The sequence below is a fragment of the Equus quagga genome, chromosome 1 (assembly GCF_021613505.1).
Source record: "Equus quagga isolate Etosha38 chromosome 1, UCLA_HA_Equagga_1.0, whole genome shotgun sequence".
In the NCBI taxonomy this organism is placed as follows: Eukaryota; Metazoa; Chordata; class Mammalia; order Perissodactyla; family Equidae; genus Equus; species Equus quagga.
Window position 1 is genome coordinate 19542650 of NC_060267.1, and position 20823 is coordinate 19563472.

General features: G+C 38.7%; 1 protein-coding gene across 1 annotated transcript; it reads right to left on the bottom strand.

The window, feature by feature from the left end:
• Positions 1–2456: 2456 nt before the first annotated feature.
• LOC124228235 (olfactory receptor 8S1-like) lies at positions 2457–3407 on the bottom strand. The gene has a single exon (XM_046642600.1). It carries the CDS (start codon positions 3294–3296, stop codon positions 2457–2459), a length of 840 nt encoding a protein of 279 aa, XP_046498556.1. The 5' UTR covers positions 3297–3407.
• Positions 3408–20823: the final 17416 nt, after the last annotated feature.

The following is a 20823-nucleotide window of genomic DNA, read 5'->3' on the forward strand; positions in this document are numbered from 1 at the left end:
AATTAGCAAACAATATGTAATATTGTTCACTGTCAGTAGTACCAATCTGTAGTATCAATTTACCCTTCATCTGAGTATAATAATTTGAAAGTAATATATCTAATATGGGTTACAGTGGTGAGTTACAGGGTTTTGCATGGATTGCTGGCATCATAGTAAAGTGATAAGCAAAATATTTTGAAAAATAATCTGTTGAAATGTGTCATGAAGCTTAACAATTATCATATACATTGATCTACTAATTCCGATTCTCAGAATAGTTGTAAGTACCAAAAAATCTTTTGTCTAAGATATTTAATTCATCATAATTTTAAAAACTCTCAGTTTTGTGCTACCTTGAACTGTATTATTCTAATAAATGTGGGGGAATAAATTATAGTAGTGTAATATTAAAATTTACTCAATGATGGGAAATTGCTAAGCACATTTTGAAATATATGCGTAAGAGATTATTAAAATAATTAAAACTGATATTTATAAAAGATTTGCATTAACACAAAAAGTACTTAGAAGATAAGTAAAAATAAATATCTGGATACAAAATTGCATATGTTGTATGTTTTATTAAGTGTAAAGATGCAAAAGAATATAATATAAAGTATGTAAATGGGAATTTCCCTGCTGAGTTGGGATTAGTAATAGGGCTCCCAGTGGAACCGAAGCTAAGTTTCCCTATTTTAAGTGGAACTACCCACAAATGAAGCAGACACTTTTCTTACTAACAGGTGGTAGAATAAATCTGCTACTGGAACCATTGCCCCAACACACGCTTTACAATACATAAAAGAAATTCTGGGGGAGTAGAGAGCGGACAGGGAATCGTGATGCTTTCTCTCTTCTGGGGAAATGCAGTACTTTTGATGGATAAACATTTCCTCCCTTCCTTGTGGGGGAGAGAAGAGTCATTCCCCTCCCTGAAGCCAAGTAAAGGGGACACCAAGAAAACTACTTATAAATATAGGAATTTGTAAAAGCATGGAACATGGAAATCATTTCTGTGTAGGTAAATTTTTGATAATTTAAGCTCTATTTCTTTAAAATTAGAAAATATTGACTCATGTTAATGCATATGATCTATTTAGCCTTTTATTTTGAATATAGCAAAAAATTAACAGGGAACAACAAATGCGTGATGTCCATTCCATTCCGTCACACTTGCTGTTGATAGAGATATACCTTCCTCTTCAGAAATGAACACTGAGCAGGTGCTAAACTGATCCATAATTTCCTATGGGGTAATATGTATATGAATAAGTATGTATATGAATAAAAGTAGCAAAAATGGAAGCAATGATTCTCAACATGTATATTTGATGAATTTTATATTAAGGATGGCCTATCAATATGCATTTTAAAATTATGATGTAAAGGAAAAAATATTTTTGGACCAATTGGCTAGTCTTAAATTCTCCAAAGACAAAGGGAAAAATGTCCCCAAATACTGAAGAGGCCCAAATGTTGTTCTCCTATAATAATTTGAAATGGTTTTGGGATAGAGTCTAAAAGAGTGCATTAATTTACAAATTTATCTTTAGGATAAAGACATTTAGGAAAATTAACTTTCAGTAAATTGTTACTACTCATCTAGGTAGCCATGAAAATGCAAGATTCCTGCAGGGGGAAAATGTGGCCCTGGGCACTTAGGTGCAAGCAGGGGAATCAGGGATGGGGAAGGATCCAGAAAGGAAAGGTAGAGGCCACTGAATATATCCTATTATTAAATTCTATCCAGAACTTAACCTATATCTACTTATTTGGAAAGATCATCACATATTCCTTTCATCTGAAGTCCCAGTTTTGAGCCTTATGCTGGAATTCTCAAGAGAATTTCAGCCCTTCCAGGATTGTCACTGGTCAAGGGATTATCTCAGATCCAGTGTTAAATTAGGGCACCCAGTGGTTCTGCATTGCCCTGGTACTCCTGATTTTTCCTGTCCCATTTTCCTAAGAGTGTCCCCTCCCTGAGGCTGTGGGCCCTTCTTAAACCCAGAAAATGGGAATCAGCAGGTCTGCTCTATTTCCCCGTGAGAGCAAATGTTGGGAAGCCTTCAGCCCCATTGTGGTGACGCATTCATTTCTCTTCTGAAACTCTAATCAGAACTCATTACTGGTGACTCTGTGAACTCTTTATGATTTTTCTCTTCCAAAGATTCAGGCACTTATCTATGTAGAAAAAGTATGACCTTCAGCACTTTTCAAAATTCAACTATAAATAATGATAGATAATTTACCTAATATCAACCTTAATGTATATATATAAGAAATGAAAATAATATATTTAATCCATTCCTTTGCCTCTGAATGGTATTGAACTGAATGATCCACTCTATAATGGCTCTATGCTACTTTTTAGGCTTTTTTTCCCCCCAAATTTGACATCATGAGCAGTCAGGAAGTTCTCCTTAATGTCAACTCACTCAACGTCTTGCCAGATTCATTTGCTTTCCAATTATCCATCATCCTCTCTCTTTATTCTGACACCAAAAACATTGTAAATACTTTTCCAGTGTTCTTTTCAGAGCTGCCTTTACCTCCTTGTTCTTCAGGCTATAGATGAGAGGATTCAGCATAGGAGTGACCACACTGTACTGCACAGAGAAGATCAACTCCAAGGAGGATCCTGAGGGTGGCATGAGATAGCGGAGAAGACCAGAGCCATAGAACAAGATCACTGTGGTGAGGTGGGAGAAGCAGGTGGAAAAAACTTTGCTTCTGCTGGAGGTGGAGGTAATGCTCAGGATGGTGGATAAAATGTAGGCATAAGAGAAGAAGATTGAGAGGGAAGTTACAATCCCTTGTGGGGTGATTAAGCAAAGCATGACACTGAGGTTGGTAGAGACATCAGAGCAAGACAGAGGGAAGAGAGAGGGTAGCTCACAGTTGTAATGTGGGATGGTATGGGAATCACAGAAGTCCATTTTCATTGCCAGAGGGACATTTATGAATGCATCCAAAAACCCCATTCCCCATGAGCCCCAAACAAGCTGCATACAACGCTGTTTACTTATCATCTGGCTATAGAGCAGTGGGTGGCAGATGGCAGCATAGCGGTCATAGGCCATCACTGAGAGCAGAAAGGCTTCAGTAATTCCAGTGATAAACATAAAGAAGACCTGAACTAGGCAGCCCTCTACTGAGATGGTTTTCCTCTGAGACAGGAGGTTCTCCAGCATCTTGGGTACAGTAACTGAAGAGAAGCAAAGGTCCAAGAAAGAGAGGTGACCCAGGAAGAAGTACATGGGAGTCTGGAGGTGAAAATCAACCCTGATCAGCAGCAGCATTGTCAGGTTCCCCATCAGGGTCAGGATGTAAATCCCCAGGAAAAGCACAAAGAGCAGAACCTCAATGTGGGGGTTGCCAGACAGTCCAAGGAGGAAGAATTCCGTGATGGTGCTGTAGTTCCCAAAGGCCACTTGAAAAGATTGATCTCTAAAAAATGATATAGAAAAATATGGCAGTGAATTTTCTATTATCCTCCAACCAGTTTTCACATTGCATTGATTCTCTTTCAATGTAACAATCATCTAGAAAATATGGGTCAGGTTTTGTGTCACTAGCTTGGAACATAAAAAAGTCATAGTTCAAAGAAGAACACAGAAATAAAGACAAGAAATTAAATCACATGTGAGTAAGTGGAATGGGAGCTCAAAGAGAGATTTATACAAGAAGTCAGTAATGTCAGCACATTGAAGTTATTTGAGCAAAACTTTTAAGGATTAGTATGATTTTTCTACAAAGTCATGGACTGGAAGCACATTTAGACTGAGGTAGCCATGTAGCTGGAGGATCAGGATTGAGAAGTAGCAAGGCATGTTTGGTAAAACATGGGCATTTCTTAATAGCTAGAGTGTAGAATATAGGTAGAGAAATGGTGCAATGACCAATGATGTAGGAGTTTGCATAAGATTAGAACCACATCCCGGCTGCATCTTGGGCATGTTACATAACTGTCCTGGACTTCTGCTTCCTTGGAGAAAAAACAGGATAACAATATATTATTCTGTTAAGGGTGTTATCAGAATTAAATATGATAACATATGATAAAATATGTAATCATATGTAAAAAATACATATGATAACATATGTATTTTAAAAATCTGTGCAATATTATGTACTGTAATAATCATCCTTATTATTTGTGATTATAATTGTAGCCTAAAACAAATAATATCCTTATGCAGGATAATCCCCTATCAGAGTTAAAGCTGTTCCTCCCCTCACTGTTCCTGTTCCTTTCTGAAAGAGTGTAATAAAGTCATTTTGAAATCACTAAAGATAGATGCTCGCCTTTCCCATCTCCCAGCTGAAAGACATTTTGGCATTTGGAATCACATTGAAGCATTGAAGGATTAAATTCCTTGAAGTTACTGAGGGCAATGTTTCTCAGAAGAAAAGGCCAGCCAGACTTGAGAAATGACAAGGTAAAGTGAAGCTGGACCCCTGGCCCCTCTCCTGAAATTTCTTTCTGGGATGGATGTGTACTCCATGAAGGGCCATGTCTCCAGGCAAATAAGGAAGAGATGATTTAAAGGAGTACCATGCCAGTGTCCATGGCATGGACCACTCACTCATTCTGGCAGAGGAGGACAGAAGTAGGGGCAGAATTTCAGGAGTCCAGTTTATGATCCTAGAACTTTGAGAGCTTGCCAGGACATCTAAATTATTCTGAAATCACCAGCAATGGCTGTTTCCTGTCCCACAAGAAGAGATCTTTACTAAATAACTTTTTTCTGCCCATTCTAAGAAGGTGTCTTAAAGAAAGAAATATTTAGCCCTGTATATCTCTGTAGTGCGTATATTTGGATTTATCCTTTGACCTTCATCCTAAGACACTTTTCTCAGTAGTCCAGTACCAACACCTTTCTGTGTCCCTTGACTTTGGTTTTGCCCAAACACTCAGGTATGGTTTATAAAAATACTCTGCCTGTTTGGGCTGGTTGTTATCCATCAATTCCAGCCTTGCACTGATGTGCTAGAATTGGACCTTGGGGTCACCAGTAGGACTTATCATGGTGACTGAGTCTATTTTCTTTTCCTGGCCATTCCTTTGCTGCCTTGTGCCCCATAAATTCATAACCTGACCAAGGGGATCTTTGAGTCCTTACTTTTCAACAGATTGGCTATCAACACATCCCTTTTTCCCTTCCAATACCCAAATGCATGTTACCTGTACATCCTCTCCAAAAGACAACATGCTCCCCGATGTGGCTGCAGGGCTTATGTTTGACTCAACTACTAAGAATGAAAATGATCTGGAGAAGGTATTTTTTTATACCTTATTTTATTATTGAGGTTATAAAACTCTACTGATAATAAAATGTTTTCTTGTATTCTTCACTAGTAAAGTGGAATAGCTACAAGGTGGTTCTTTCTTCCAAATGGTCTAAAACACCATCACCCTGTACCACTTCATTTGTTCCTTTCTTTTTCTAAATGTATTGCCACAGCCATATATAGAATACTTTGGTCTAACTAACTCTCAGAGCAGCTGAGAGATGATTCCCAGGCATCAATAGCCCAAAGGATGGCTGAAGCAATGCCAGTTATTCCCTGTTGTCAGAACTTAAAGCAAGACTTTGTAGTCAAGAGTACCAGTGAGGTTCCCTTAAGTGTGGCATTTGGAACTTCTAGGTTGAAGCAATGACCAGAACTATCAAATGTGAACTCTTGTTGAGCAAGTTCATAGGAGACAGAGAAGGCAATGGATATTTAATTTTTTTCCTTGTAAAAAAGAAATATTTTTCAGTTGACACTCTAAGGCAATTTCACACAGGTAAATCGCCTGTGTACATGTGAGTTGAAGATAAAATGAGTAAAAAAAATAATAAATTTAAAGGAAAGAAATACAATAATCAGTCATTTGCTTACACTGCCCAGTAAACTTTATCAGGTGTGATGAATCCACATATATGAATCCATATATACTCAAGCCACACAATGGCTATATAACAATGTTCATGCTTACTGATTAAGATTTCTTGTAAAGAATCATTTACTTATTGAATGCATCATGTATTGAGTCATAATAGATTATTATAAATCATAATTTCCACTTATTTGTTTATGATGTGCTGTAATGCTTAATAGTGATTTTGAGCACTTTAAACCTTTAAGCACAAGCCAGAATGCTTAATAGTGATTTTCATTCCCCCTCTGTCTATTTCTTTTTTTTTTTTAAGGATTTTATTTTTTTTCCTTTTTCTCCCCAAAGCCCCCTGGTACATAGTTGTATATTTTTCATTGTGGGTCCTTCTAGTTGTGGCATGTGGGACACTGCCTCAGCGTGGTTTGACGAGCAGTACCATGTCCGCGCCCAGGATTCGAACCAACGAAACACTGGGCTGCCTGCAGCGGAGAAGCTGTCCTGGAACCACTCGGTCATGGGGCCAGCCCCCGCCCCCCCGTCTATTTCTTAAACAAGCATAAGAAACAGAATTGTAAGGAAATTAGAACACTCACGTCCATTTTAGGACACTGTCTTTCTGCAGAAAATCTATGTGGATATTAAAATTATTTTATTTGTACTAATTTTTATCATAAAATGAACATTAGGTATATGAAATATTTACATTCATACAAATATACAGATATATAATATTTATATCCTGGTCACATTTCCCAGGACCCACTTGAGTTCATCTGCACAGTGACAGATTCCCAGCTCAAGTACCTGCATCTTTTGCTTCTACAACAGAGGATGATCTCTAGAATCATAGGATCCAAGCACACATACTTGACCCAGAAGTCCAGGGAGTTAATGCCCATGGGGATTATCCTTAACCAATGGAAAATGGAAATCAGTGGATAAATGCCCCAGCTTCTCTGCTCTCTGGTGGAAGTTTCTGAGGTATGTTCCACGTGGTTTCTCTGAAGGTTCTCATTGGGATTGAGCTCCTGTTTCCCACTATAAAAACATACCCATTAATATATCCTTTACTGGTTTTTCTCTTTCTTGTCTCATGCCTCTCATTTTCTTACTTGTGCTACTTTGAATCATCTCCAAAATACTCTACCAGTACCTAAATCCATATCTCATCTTCTGCTTTTGGGAGAATGCATAAGAAGACAGTTGGTACCAGATGTAATTCTAGACAACAGTGGGATTCTGGTATTGCATCCACTGCCAGTTAAGTGGTAACAAGGACTTTTTCTAGGGGTAAATAGTTTGGAGATAACCCCTGTAACATCCAATTACTACGATTCTTATCTGTGGTGGATTTGGATAATGTACATAGAGAAGGGAAAGTATTGGTTCTTGCAATAGCTGTAGCAATTCAAAAATATGTAGATAATTTCAATTATGAAGATCATGGAGAGCCAAGCATTCGTTATTTGCTTAGCAGTCTTGAAATAGAGAATGATATTTGCAGTTCAGTCAGCTAACAACTTAGGGCACTGTAAATCCACAAATATTATATGGAAGCATTGAAGAAACCCTCATCTCCTGTTGCAGAAGAGGAGACTGTGATGAAAACAAGCCCCAAGATTTGATCTTAAGATGGCTGAGCCATAAAGAAATCTAAATATTGCAGCTCTAGAAGGTCTCCTATGTTTAAGACAAGACCCTGATAGGGAAGGGATTGAACTCCGAGCTCAGGAATATGAATATTTGGGTGGACGTGTTTGAGAACCCTGAACCCACAATGCCCTTATACTTTCAGGCTCCAGAAGTGGTCCATGTCTTTAATAAGGGGGAATCATATTAAATCACTGTATATTGTGCTGGCCCCAAATATTTCAAAGTGGCTTCTGTGGGGCCATGGACCTATCCTGCAGTGTTTTTTTATGGTTGATAAAATGTCTTTAGTAAAGGGGAACCCATTATTAAAGTCCATCACTCTCACATTGCCTGGATGAAAAGGCCCCATCTGAAGCTCATCCTTCACAAGATGATGTGTGTCTGCTTCACAATCTACCCTAACTTCCCCTAATTTCATCTAGACTGTTAATAAGGGTATAATCTCAAAATTGTCCAAGTAGGAAGGATAGCACTCCCATAGGAAGAAATAGCTTATTCATTGGAAGAGTGTCAGGATACAGTTAACACATTCTAGTAGGAATGTGGGGAACACATGTGGGGATGTATCTTGAAGGTGTTGTGTGGGTGAAGGGTATTTTATTTAAATGGATTGTTGCATAATTTAGAATTTTATGTCCTGGCAAGGAAACAATGGAAGCATTTACACAATGGAGTAAAGTAGGTGGAGTTGCCAGAACGGCCTTGCAGAGTATTGAAGAAGGGAAAAAGAGGTATGTATGTTAAATGGGTTTAGTATTTAAGACTGAAGTATCCGTCATCTGACTGTGTTCCAGGAGGCCCTTTGTTAAAGCTTAAAGAATTCATTACTGAGAAGAGCAGTAGAATCATTGAGAAACTCAGGGAAGTTTGTCCTGCCTAGGCCAGGTTTGAAGGTCGGAGAAGCTGTCCTGGAATTGAGCTCCTTATTGCCAATGGAGATGAGATTCTGGAGTAGCAGAGGCCAGACAGCTGCCTCTAACAGTCAAGTGCAAGTGAACACAACTACTGTGCTGGGCACCAAGGCCATGGTGGCAACCAAGGAGTTTTGATCTGCAAGTGTCTCTACTAATTATATAACTGACCACAGGTTTTTCAGGGGGAATATAGACAGGAAGTCAATGAGATTTTTTTTTTACTAGTAATGACAACCAAATAAGATTGAGAACAGGTGAGCAAAAGGCTTGTGTCAGCTGCCACAAAACAACCACAGTCCTGTCTCAAGTTCCCAGATGTGAACCAGCTCTAAGACCCAAAATCCGTCTATTTAAGGGGAAGCTAGGTGTCCTTTAGGAAGACCCCACAGTCACATAAATTATATTCAATAAATATGACCCCAATTCTTCTCCCAAATTGTCCTCTGATGATGTGTCAGAGTAACTGTACACTGAAGAAAGCAAACTATCTAGATCTTTTGAAGGCTGTTTGTGTACAGGGGCTGAGCTGAACCCTGACACCTGGGACATGAAATATCATCAAGTCCTCATGTCATAATGGGATCATATGCAGATTAGGTGATAAATGTTGTACTGGTCCAAAATATCTCAAAGTGGGTCCTGTGAGTCCATGGACCTATTTAGCAGTGATTTCCTTGATCTCATAAAGAGTAATTGAGATGGATGCACTTAGGAGCTGGCAGATTTCTCACATTGGTTCTCTAATCTATGGTGTTAAGCTTTTATAATAGGAATGGCCAAAGAGGAGCTCTTGAACCTGACCTCCTTCCAACTTTAGCCAAGATAGTAAATCAGAAATAAAATACCATTCTGCTAGAATTGCAGAGATTACACCACCCTCAAAGACTCACAGAATGCAGAAGGGTGCATCTCATCTCATTTAATTTGTTGGCATTGCCCCTGATATGGTGGCAATAGACTATATAAACTTTATTAAGGGTTAGCTCCAATCAGAGTTGTTCAACCAACTGGACGTCTTTACTAAAACCTATCACCACAGACTTTGTCACTTAACATGAGGCTGTTGATCCAGAAAATGTTTTTTATTTAATTTAATTTAATTTATTCATTTATTTTTATTATTATTTTTGAGGAAGATTGCCCTGAGCTAACATCTGCCACCAATCCTCCTGTTTTTGCTGAGGAAGATAGGCCCTGAGCTAACTCCCATGCCCATCTTCCTCTACTTTATATGTGGGATGCCTGCCACAGCATGGCTTGATAAGCGGTGCATAGGTCTGCACCCAGGATCCCAATCAGCAAAACCCAGGGCACCAATGTGGATCACAGGAATTTAACCGCTGTGCCACCAGGCTGGCACCTAGAAAATGTATTTTTTTAAACCCCCATCAGGGAAGAGGAACAAAAGCAATTTACATTTAGGTAGGAAGGACAGAATTTCACTCCACTTTCCTTGATCCAGGGTGTGCTAACTCTTCCTCCTTCTGTCATAGGAGACCTTGATCATCTTGACATCCTGTAGGATATCAAACTGGATGGCTTATTAATGATTTCATGGTAATTGGACTTGGTGAACAGGAAGAGGCATGATCTCTGGATAACTATTTTACGTTTGAAAAGTAGCTCCTATTGAATCCTAAGAGAAATTGAATAATTTATTATTAAACATCAGGTAATTATGCATCTGGGGCTGCCCATTATGAACTGAGTACTTTCAGGTCCTACAAGTCAAAAGTGTGGGCAGATGCAAGCAATAATCTTAAGTATAATGGAAATGGTATGTTCAGGATTGGGCTTGTGCCACAGGGCACAAATAAGTTACACGGGCAGGTTGTCCCATGACAACCATCACTTTTTCACCAATGTCTCGCCTTCAGCTCATGCCTATGGCCTCATAGGAGATTCCCTATGACCAGATAATGGAGAAAGAGAAATCTCAGTCTCAATTCACGAAGAGATTTGCTAAGTATGTCAGTACAAGCTGAAAAAGCCTGATGACATACTACATTTCTACTCAGGGGTGGCCTTGAAAGATAGTGAGGAGAGAGACCCCCAACGGGTAGATCTCTGGATGGTGCACTTGGTACATTAACTTTGTGTGGAGACAGAAATGATCCAAAATAAGGTTATACATGAACTCTCAGGCAGTGGGAAATGGCTTCGTTGAATGGTCCAGGGCTGAGAAAGGGAGATTAGAAGATGGGACAAAGCAGTCTTGGGGAAAGGAAAGTGGATGAATGTGTAAGTTTCATAAAAAGTGTGGATCTTGGTTTCTCGTATCATTGCCTACCAGAGAGCATCCACACTGAACCAGATGGACAGGAAGGCTCAACAAGTGGAAGCCTGTCAGTTTCTGTCTTTGGTCACCTCAGTACTTGCACAATAGGCTGAAGATGCAGCTATGATAGCAGGGATGGAGTTATGCTTTGGTCTAATGCCATGGACTCTCTCTCACCAAAGCTGATAAGCCAACCTGTAAAAAGCAGAGGGCAACACACACCAAAGCCTTGATGTAGTACTATTCCTCAAAGACAATAACTAGTCTCTTAGTGGCAAGTTGATTACATCAGACATTTTTCATTCTGAAGTCAGCAATATCTCCCTATTTGTATTACTACTTATTCTAGATACTAGTTAACCTTCCCTGCCCACAGTATTTTATATCTCAGGACTGATGGAATTTCTAATTTATAAACTTAGGGATCCTGCATAATATCACCTTACAGCAAAGGACTCACTTTATGGCAAAGAGCTGAGATAGTGGCCCCATGATCACGGTGTCCATTGTCCTACTCTATGCCACATAACATGGAAGTTTCTGGTCTGCTAGAATATGAGGATGGCATAAATTAATAAAATGTCAGCTTTATTATTACACCCTTAGTGCACGTCCTCTAGGGAGTAGACTATGCAATGACTCAATGGCTGTTATATGATGCTATGTCCAATTGGTTAGAATACAGGAGTTCAGGAACCAAGGGGATGAAGTAGGATTAGACCCTCTCACCATCATTCCTAGTGGCCCTTTTAGGGATTTCTTCTTTCCATCCCTGAAACTTTAGACTCTGGGAAATTGGAGACTCTAGGGCCTTAGAATAAGGTAGGGAGAATGAATCACAAAGATACAGGTGAGATACTTTGGTCCAAGAGAGGTCAAAATCTCATCTGAAGAGGGCTCTTTTACACATCTTTGGTCATACAGTCCAAAATAAGCTGCATGACCCAGATCAAGAACAGACGCCAAGATAACAGAAACTATGTGCAAGGCCATCAATCTGTACATTTTCTATAAACAGCACTAATAAACTGGCACAGATTTTACACAGTATGCTTTAAATTTAGCACAGAAATACACTAACCACAGGTTAGTATATTCATTTCAGGTTTGGACAAGAGTTAGCTCTTTTGTCCCCAAAATCCCTGGAAATAAGCACAGGGTTGCAACATTCCAGCCACGATTAACTCTGGACTTAGACGCTGCATATTATTAATATATTTGAAAATTCTACTACCCCTGAGGTAATTTACATTTGTGATGGATAGTAGTCAATAGTGACAGCTCACCATTTTCGAATACCCTCTCTAAATTTTGATAATTTCTATATCATGAATCCTGTCTTATCATAATATAAAAGACAACATCATCTAGCCTCCCTTGAAGCCAGGATGCAAGCCTGTGACCTAACTTACACCAATCAAATACTTCGACTCAGAAGTGCAGATGATGAAGGTGGTGTTTCTGCTACACTACCTTTTCTAGAAAAGGTGGCAGAAATACCCTAAGGTGATCTCCAATGAGTCACTCCCTTGGGTAATTTCCTCCCCTTGAATAGGAGCAGAATGTGTATGACTCATATTACATGGTAAAGGTGATAGATGTCACTTCCTTGATTAGGTGATGCTATAAAGTAGAGGTAAAGCAATTTTGCAGAGGTAATTAAGGTCCTAAATCAGCTGACTTTGAGTTAATCAAAAGGGGGTTTACCGTGGGAGGGCCTAACTTAATCACCCATTAAAAGAGGGACTTGACCCTGTTGTGGAGAGCGATGCTCTCCTGCTGGCACTGAGGAAGTAAAGTGTTGTGGCTGCCTATAGAGAGCCACATAACAGGGAATTGCAGATGGCTTCCAAGAGCTGAGTGCAGCCTAAAGGAGCTGAGACTGGCCACCAACCAGTAGGAAGCTGGTTGCTCAGTCATAAAACTGCATGGAAATGAATTCTGCCAAAAATCTGAGTGAGCTTAGGACAGGAATCTTGTCCAGTAGAATCTCCAGATGAGAATGCAGCCTGGACAACATCACAAGAGCAGCTTTGTGAGACCCTGATCAGAAGACCAGCTAAGTTGTGACTTGAGTCTTGACCCACAGAAACTGTGAGATAATAAATGTGTATTGTTTTAAGCAGCTAAGTCTGTGTAGTATGTTATGCAGCAATAGAAAATTAAACAGGTGGTGGCAGAAGAGGCAAATTCTGGGGTTTGCAGTGGTGATGGCTACTTTTTGGTTGGGGTAGAATTGCAGTGTCAGTCTGGGAGTTGTTTTGGAAGCCTAACCCAGTCTTAACATATTTTTTCCAGCTTCTGTGAGCTAGCCAATCAATGCTAATTGATTCAATTTTTTTTTTTATTTTTTTCGGATGAACATCATATTTCAAATTCTGTATACATTACATCATGTTCACCACCTGAACACTAATTATAGTGCATCCCCTCACATGTGACCCTAATCACCCTTTTTGCCCTCCCCTCTCCCCTTTTCCCCAATGGTAACCACCAGTCCAATCTCCAATGCTAAGTGATTTTTTTTTTTTGTCATTTTTATCTTCTACTTATGAGTGAGATCATATGGTATTTGACTTTCTCCCTCTGACTTATTTCACTCAGCATAATACCCTCAAGGTCCATCCATGTTGTCACAAATGGCCGGATTTCATCATTTCTTATGGCTGAGTAGTAGTCCATCGTGTATAAATACCACATCTTCTTTATCCATTAGTCCCTTGATGGGCACCTAGGTTGCTTCCAAGTCTTGGCTATTGTGTATAATGCTGCAATGAACATAGGGGTGGAAGTACCTTTATGCCTTTGTGTTTTCAAGTTCTTTGGATAAATACCCAGCAGTGGAATAGCTGGATCATATAGTAGATCTATCCTTAATTTTCTGAGGATACTCCATACTGCTTTCCATAGTGGCTGCACCAGTTTGCACTGCCACCAGCAGTGAACAAGGGTTCCCTTCTCTCCACACCCTCTCCAACATTTGCTGTTTCCCGTCTTGTTAATTATAGCCATTCTGACCGGAGTGAGGTGGTACCTCCTTGTAGTTTTGATTTGCATTTCCCTGATAGCTAATGATGTTGAGCATCTTTTCATATGCCTGTCGGCCATCTGTATGTCTTCTTTGGAGAAATCTCTATTCAGATCTTTTGCCCATTTTCTAATTGGATAGTTGGTTTTTTTGTTGTTGAGCTGTATGAGTTCTTTGTATATTTTGGATATTAACCCCTTATCTGACATGTGGTTTGCAAATATCTTCTCCCAATTGTTAGGTTGTCTTTTCGTTTTGTTGATGGTTTCCTTTGCTGTGCAGAAGCTTTTTAGTTTGATGTAGTCCCATTTGTTCATTTTTTCTTTTGTTTCCCTTGCCCGGTCAGACATGGGACTTGAAAATATGCTCCTCAGACCAATGTCATAGAGCGTACTGCCTATGTTTTCTTCTAGAAGTCTCATGGTTTCGGGTCTTACATTCAAGTCTTTAATCCATTTTGAGTTTATTTTTGTGCATGGTGTAAGGGAATGGTCTACTTTCATTCTTTTGCATGTGGCTCTCCAGTTTTGCCAACACCACTTATTGAAGAGACTCTCCTTTCTCCATCGTATGCTCTTGGCTCCTTGTCGAATATTAGCTGTCCATAAATGTGTGGGTTTACTTCTGGGCTCTCAATTTTGTTCCATTGATCTGTGTGTCTGTTTTTGTGCCCGTACCATGCTGTTTTGGTTACTATGGCTTTGTAGTATAATTTGAAATCGGGGAGTGTGATACCTCCAGCTTTGTTCTTTTTTCTCAGGAATCCTTTGGCTATTCGGGGTCTTTTGTTGTTCCATATAAATTTTAGGACTCTTTGTTCTATTTCTGTAAAAAATGTTGTTGGAACTTTGAGAGGGATTGCGTTGAATCTATAGATTGCTTTAGGAAGTATGGACATTTTAACAATGTTAATTCTTCCAATCCAAGAGCACGGAATATCTTTCCATTTCTTTGTGTCTTCTTCGGTTTCTTTCAACAATGTCTTATAGTTTTCGGTGTACAGGTCTTTCACCTCTTTTGTTAAGTACATTCCTAGGTATTTTATTCTTTTTGTTGCAATTGTAAATGGGATTGTATTCTTAATTTCTCTTTCTGCTACTTCGTTGTTAGTGTATAGAAACGCAACCGATTTTTGTACATTGATTTTGTATCCCGCAACTTGACTGTAATCCTTTATTATTTCTAAAAGTTTTTTAGTGGACTCCTTAGGGTTTTCTAGATATAAAATCATGTTGTTTGCAAAGAGTGACAGGTTCTCTTCTTCTTTTCCAACGTGGATCCCTTTTATTTCTTTTTCTTGCCTGATTGCTCTGGCTAGGACTTTGAATACTATGTTAAATAAGAGTGGTGACAGTGGGCATCCTTGTCTGGTTCCTGTTCTTAGAGGGATAGCTTTCAGTTTTTCTCCATTGAGAATGATATTTGCTGTGGGTTTGTCATATATGGCCTTTATTATGTTGAGGTATTTTTCTTCTATACCCATTTTATTTAGAGTTTTTATCATAAATGGATGCTGTATCTTGTCAAACACTTTCTCTGCATCTATTGAGATGATCATGTGATTTTTATTCTTCATTTTGTTAATGTGATGTATCACGTTGATAGATTTGCAGATGTTGAACCATCCCTGCATTCCCGGAATGAAACCCACTTGATCATGATGCATGATCTTTTTAATGTATTGTTGTATTCAATTTGCTAGTATTTTGTTGAGGATTTTTGCATCGATGTTCATCAGTGATATTGGCCTGTAATTTTCTTTTTTTGTGTTGTCCTTGTCTGGTTTTGGTATCAGGATAATGTTTGCCTCGTAGAAGGAGTTAGGAAGCCTCCCCTCCTCTTCAATTTTTTGGAAGAGTTTGAGAAGGATAGGTATTAGGTCTTCTTTGAATGTTTGGTAGAATTCACCAGGGAAGCCATCTGGTCCTGGACTTTTATTTTTTGGGAGGTTTTTAATTGCTGTTTTGATCTCCTTACTAGTGATCGGTCTATTCAAATTTTCGACATCTTCTTGGTCCAGTTTTGGAAGGTTGTATGTTTCTAAGAATTTATCCATTTCCTCTAGATTATCCAATTTGTTGGCGTATAGCTTTTCATAGTATTCTCTTATTATCTTTTGTATTTCTGAGGTGTCCGTTGTAATCTCTCCTCTTTCATTTCTGATTTTATTTATTTGAGCCTTCTCTCTTTTTTTCTTGGTGAGTCTAGCTAAGGGTTTGTCAATTTTGCTTATCTTTTCGAAGAACCAGCTCTCAATTTCTGCTTCAACTAACTAGACACAATTTTGTAGTTTGTACTAACACTATTAACTGCTACAGTTTGCAGGAGGCTATCAATTCTCCTCATCACCCAGGTTCAAAATCCTTCATTGCTTCCACACCTACAAATGGACTTAGATCCAAGAATGATCTCAAGTTGGGGAGGGGAGTAATTATAAAGTGGAATATGAAAGAAAATGGCTTATAGTCAAGGGGAACTACAAGATTTTGCTAATTTATATTGGCAAAAACTGGAGAGTATATCTGGAAATAGATTCTGATAGTTCTGGACTAGGGAGGGAGGAAAGCAAAGTTAGTATCATGCTGCATTTATTGATATGGTGCCTTTACCTAGGCTTCTTTATTAAGCAAAAAACAATGTTTTTACATTTAAAACCATATGGTTGTTGAAGACACCTGGCTCTAGCGGGTCTGAGTATAGGCTTGGAGAACCTCATTTCTAACCATTTTGATCTCACCTTTTAAATTTGTCCACGATCATCCCCAAATTAGGACCATCATAACCTCTACATTTTTAACACTGAAAACATATTAATTTCCCTAGGGATTCTGGTACATGATGTCTCTTATATTTGCAGGGAAGTCAGAAAGCATAATTAAGGGGCTAAAAGTAAATCTTGGGGTGGTATGTTGATTCTGTGGTAGAGGTACCAAGATCAAGTAAAAGTGTAGATAGGGAAATGAGACACTGAGAGCTATCCAGTGGTGGTATCATATTGGCCCAAATGTACATATGGAAGCGAGGTGATGCATGAGTAGAGGGCCTCACCATTTCTAGCTTGTAGCCAAATGTTGGGCAAGCCCACCCTTCGCCTGGTTCTAATTACATGCTAAATGGAATCCATTAGCAATGCCTGCATCGTCTTCTATAGTAACCATTAAGCAGAATTTGAGTATGAAAGGACAGTGAACCACAGTCCTTATTAAAAAACCAGTAGGATAAGTAGTACAAATCTGCCTTAATTCTCTCTGTAATATTTCTACACGGCTTATGAAAAAAACTGCACAGGTGCTGACTATTGAATTTTAAAAGTCCTTCCCTTGATAGCCTTTTCTATGCCAGACATGAGGAAAACATTTCAAGAGTTCATCAGGTTAAAGGTGACTGGTTTGCTGAAGGTGACTTAGCTCTTGTGTCCCATTCTGGAAAGCAGGTCAAGTACAGTTCATCTTCAGGTGAGATAGACTCCACTATGCAATTACTGTCCTCTTACAAGGCCTGAATTCTCCAAGAAACTGTCACAGCTTGGTAGGATGAGATTTAGATCTGCCCACTTTCAAAAGTAAGTTGATTCGTTACATTGATCATATCATGATAATTTCCTCTTTGGAAGAGGAAGCCAAGAGCGTTGGGAAATTATAGTGTGCAAGAGTAGTAAAGGATGGCTGATGTAGAGCTGAAGCCATTCAGTCAAATATCTGGGAATATCCCAAGTTGAGGCCTCTAGGGACATTTAACAAATAGTAAAGAACAAATTACTATCCCTTCTGGGTCCCACTAATAAGAAAAGTGCACAAAGTCTTGTGGAGCTATACAGATTCTGGTGGACACACATACCACATTTGGGTATCCTGTCATCTCTAATATAGTGACTAGGAAAAAAAAGACTAAATTTTAATGAGTTGGAACAAACTCTTTGAGGATATGCAAAGGGTAATAGTACAAGCTGCATCTCTGGGACTGTATAATCCTAAAAGATCAACGATGTTATCTGTGTCTACCACTAAAACTCAGGCCGACTAGAGTTATTAGCAAAAGTCTAATTCTGCCACCCAATGGCAGCTACTGGTATTTTGAATTAGAAAAATGTCTATGCTATGACTAAGTACAACCCACTGGAGACAAACTACTGGCACACTCAAGTTCTGGTGGAAACAGCCATATGGCTGAAGGACAACGAACTACCAAGATACATATTTTGATACAAGTGATGTCAGAAAGATATTCAAACAAAGAGTTGTACAGCAAAGTTTCTTGATAAAATGTAAATGTTACACTCAGGAATATGCTGAGATGGAGTGAGTGCATCAAATCCATGAGCAGGCAGCCTCTCTCTGCCTCTGGGATCAATGATAGAACATTCACTTCTGTTTGTGAATGGTCTGAATTTTATTGCTTTATTCCCACTGAAGTCTAACAGGCTGCGTGCTCCACCAATGGGAGCTCCTGTATTGAAATATGATATTTTATATGGAAGTCTGCTGCTATTGGCCCAGCAGACAGTCATTCCCTAGTTGAAAAGGCAAAGGTAAGTTTGCACAATAGGCTAAACTGAAAGCAGTGTATATAGCAGTACAAAAAGAATTTAAGGGCCAGCCCGAGTAGCCTAGTGGTTAAGGTAGGGGCACTCCGCTTTGGCAGCCCAGGTTCGGTTCCTGGGCACACACCTACACCACTCATCTGTCAGTGGCCATGCTCTGGTGGTGGCTCACATACAAAATAAAGAGGATGTTGAGGGTGATTCTTCTTCAGCAAAAAGAGGAAGCTTGGCAGCAGGTGTTAGTTTAGGGTGAATCTTCCTCAGAAAAAAAAAATAAATAAATAAAAATGAATTTTGCTCTAGAACAAAGTCTTAATTGATATAAAATGTCTGGGTATCACACACTCTTAGATCACAGCCAATGGCCCAATGATCTGGCTAATAAATGTTTGATGGATGAAAAATTAAAGATGACTGTGTGTGAAGAATGTGATTGTGGAAGACCTATGCAATTTCAGAAAGAAAATTAAAGTAGATCATGTGGATGCTCACCAAGAGAACCCAATTACTGGCTCAGAAGAGAAATGGAATGCCAAGACGATGCCTTGGTCCACGGTCTGCAGGTAGTCACTTGGATACATGAGATGTGCAGGCATGGTAATGTCCAAGCCATGCAACAGTGAAGGTTACAAAAACATATTCCACTGTCACCTACCAAAGTCACTAATGTGGAAGCCACTAGTGTAATTTCCTAAACGTTAACAAGAGAGAAACCACCTGAAATTGATCTTGGGGAGAATCCCCCATGAACAAAAACTGACCCAAAGCTGACAGGTGGTTGGCATATGGCCACTGCCAATGTTTCTGAAAGTTCAAAAGGATTTTTAACAAAAATAGTTATTTCTCCTTGGTCTTTGTTTGCTCTTCAACTGAAGCAGAAGCTGAAACACTATCAAAGTCCTGAAAATAGGCATTTTATGTCAATTTGGAGCCATAACCTACATCTCATTGGATCAAGGAACACATTCAACATAACTATTGTACAAAAATGGGTGAAACGGACCCTTTAAAACATATGGAGCAGTGACTTAATTGAACATTTGGAATAGGACATTTAAACATTTTTATTAAAGACATGATAAGTCACGAAGGGCTTCCTTGCTCAACTGGGTGAATGTGTGCCTCATGTGAAAATGAGGAGTGGTAAATGTGGAACCCTTCTAAAGAGATTTCTGGACATTGGAGGGTGTTTGTTTGTTTGTTATTAGCTCTAGTGGTTCCAGGCCCAGGACTATATTTGCATGTTTGAGCTAAAGGGAACATTGCTTCTCAAAATACTATCTCTATTCTTTTGAATTATACTGCACTCCACTACAACAGTAGTGCCATTTCACTACAACAACCTCTCCAACTCTAATGTCTCTCCCTGGGAATGGACAAATGGCACTGACTAGGTTCCTATTACATCTTAAAAGCTTTCTTTTTTATTAACTATAAAATGTATCATTTTACATTCTTTTATTGTGACCTTTCTATACCTGATATTTAAGGTACAACTCTTTTAAGCAGTATTCAGTTGATAATTTCAGTTGATAAATAACCAGTAAGCAGATTTCAGTCACAGTATTTAGTCCATTTACATTTAATATAATTACTGATGTAGTTGGATTTAACTTCCCATCTCATCATTTGTTCTCCATTTGTCACATCGTCTCTATATTCCTTTTTCTCTCCTTTCTTGCCTTCTTTTGGATTAACTATTTTTAAAAAACCATTCCATACTTTCCTTTCCATTAGGAGGCAGTCTTTTACTCTTCTTTTAGTTGTTACCCTGGGTATTACCACATGCATTCTATAATTTTTTTTTCTTTTACCACTTCATGGGCAATGTAAGGATGGCTGCATAATTTCAATACTTTTTATCCCTTCCCAACCTTTTGTACTATTATTGTCATATATTTTGATTATACGTGTGTGTGTGTATATATATGTATATGCATATATAATGCCTCAAGACATCATGATGTTGCTATACACATCAATATTCATTTGAATTCACCCACATAGTCAAACTCTCAGGTACTCTTAACACATACCTCTATTTCAATGTTTCCATTTAGGAAAATTTTCCCTTTATATAAGGAAATCCTTTCAGTATGTCTGCTGTGCAAGTATGCTGGTGCCAAATACCTTGAGTCATTGTTTGTCTGAAAATATCTCCCTTTCATTTGTTTTTGAAAAGGCAGACTTTTAATAACTTTTTATTACCAGGTTATCATGCAATTACAAAGTAATTAGAAATTCCTGAAAGGGTATTATTGTTAAAAAAAAAAAGGCACATTCATTACATAAATAACATGTAGTATTTCTTTGGTATACCACTGTTCAGAAAGCCCTGGCCAAAAACATCCCAGACAAAACACTCAATCCAATGTTTTAAGCCCAACTTTGTTAATTAAGCTTGTACGCAGCACAAAAAGCCTCTACAAATAAGGGACACAAAAATCAGGGGGAGCTGGGAACCTTGGCAATGCTTAGAGTTGTTGGCCAGACTCCAGATAGGGAGACCAAGTATTTTTTTCCTGGGTTACATTACTTGAATTA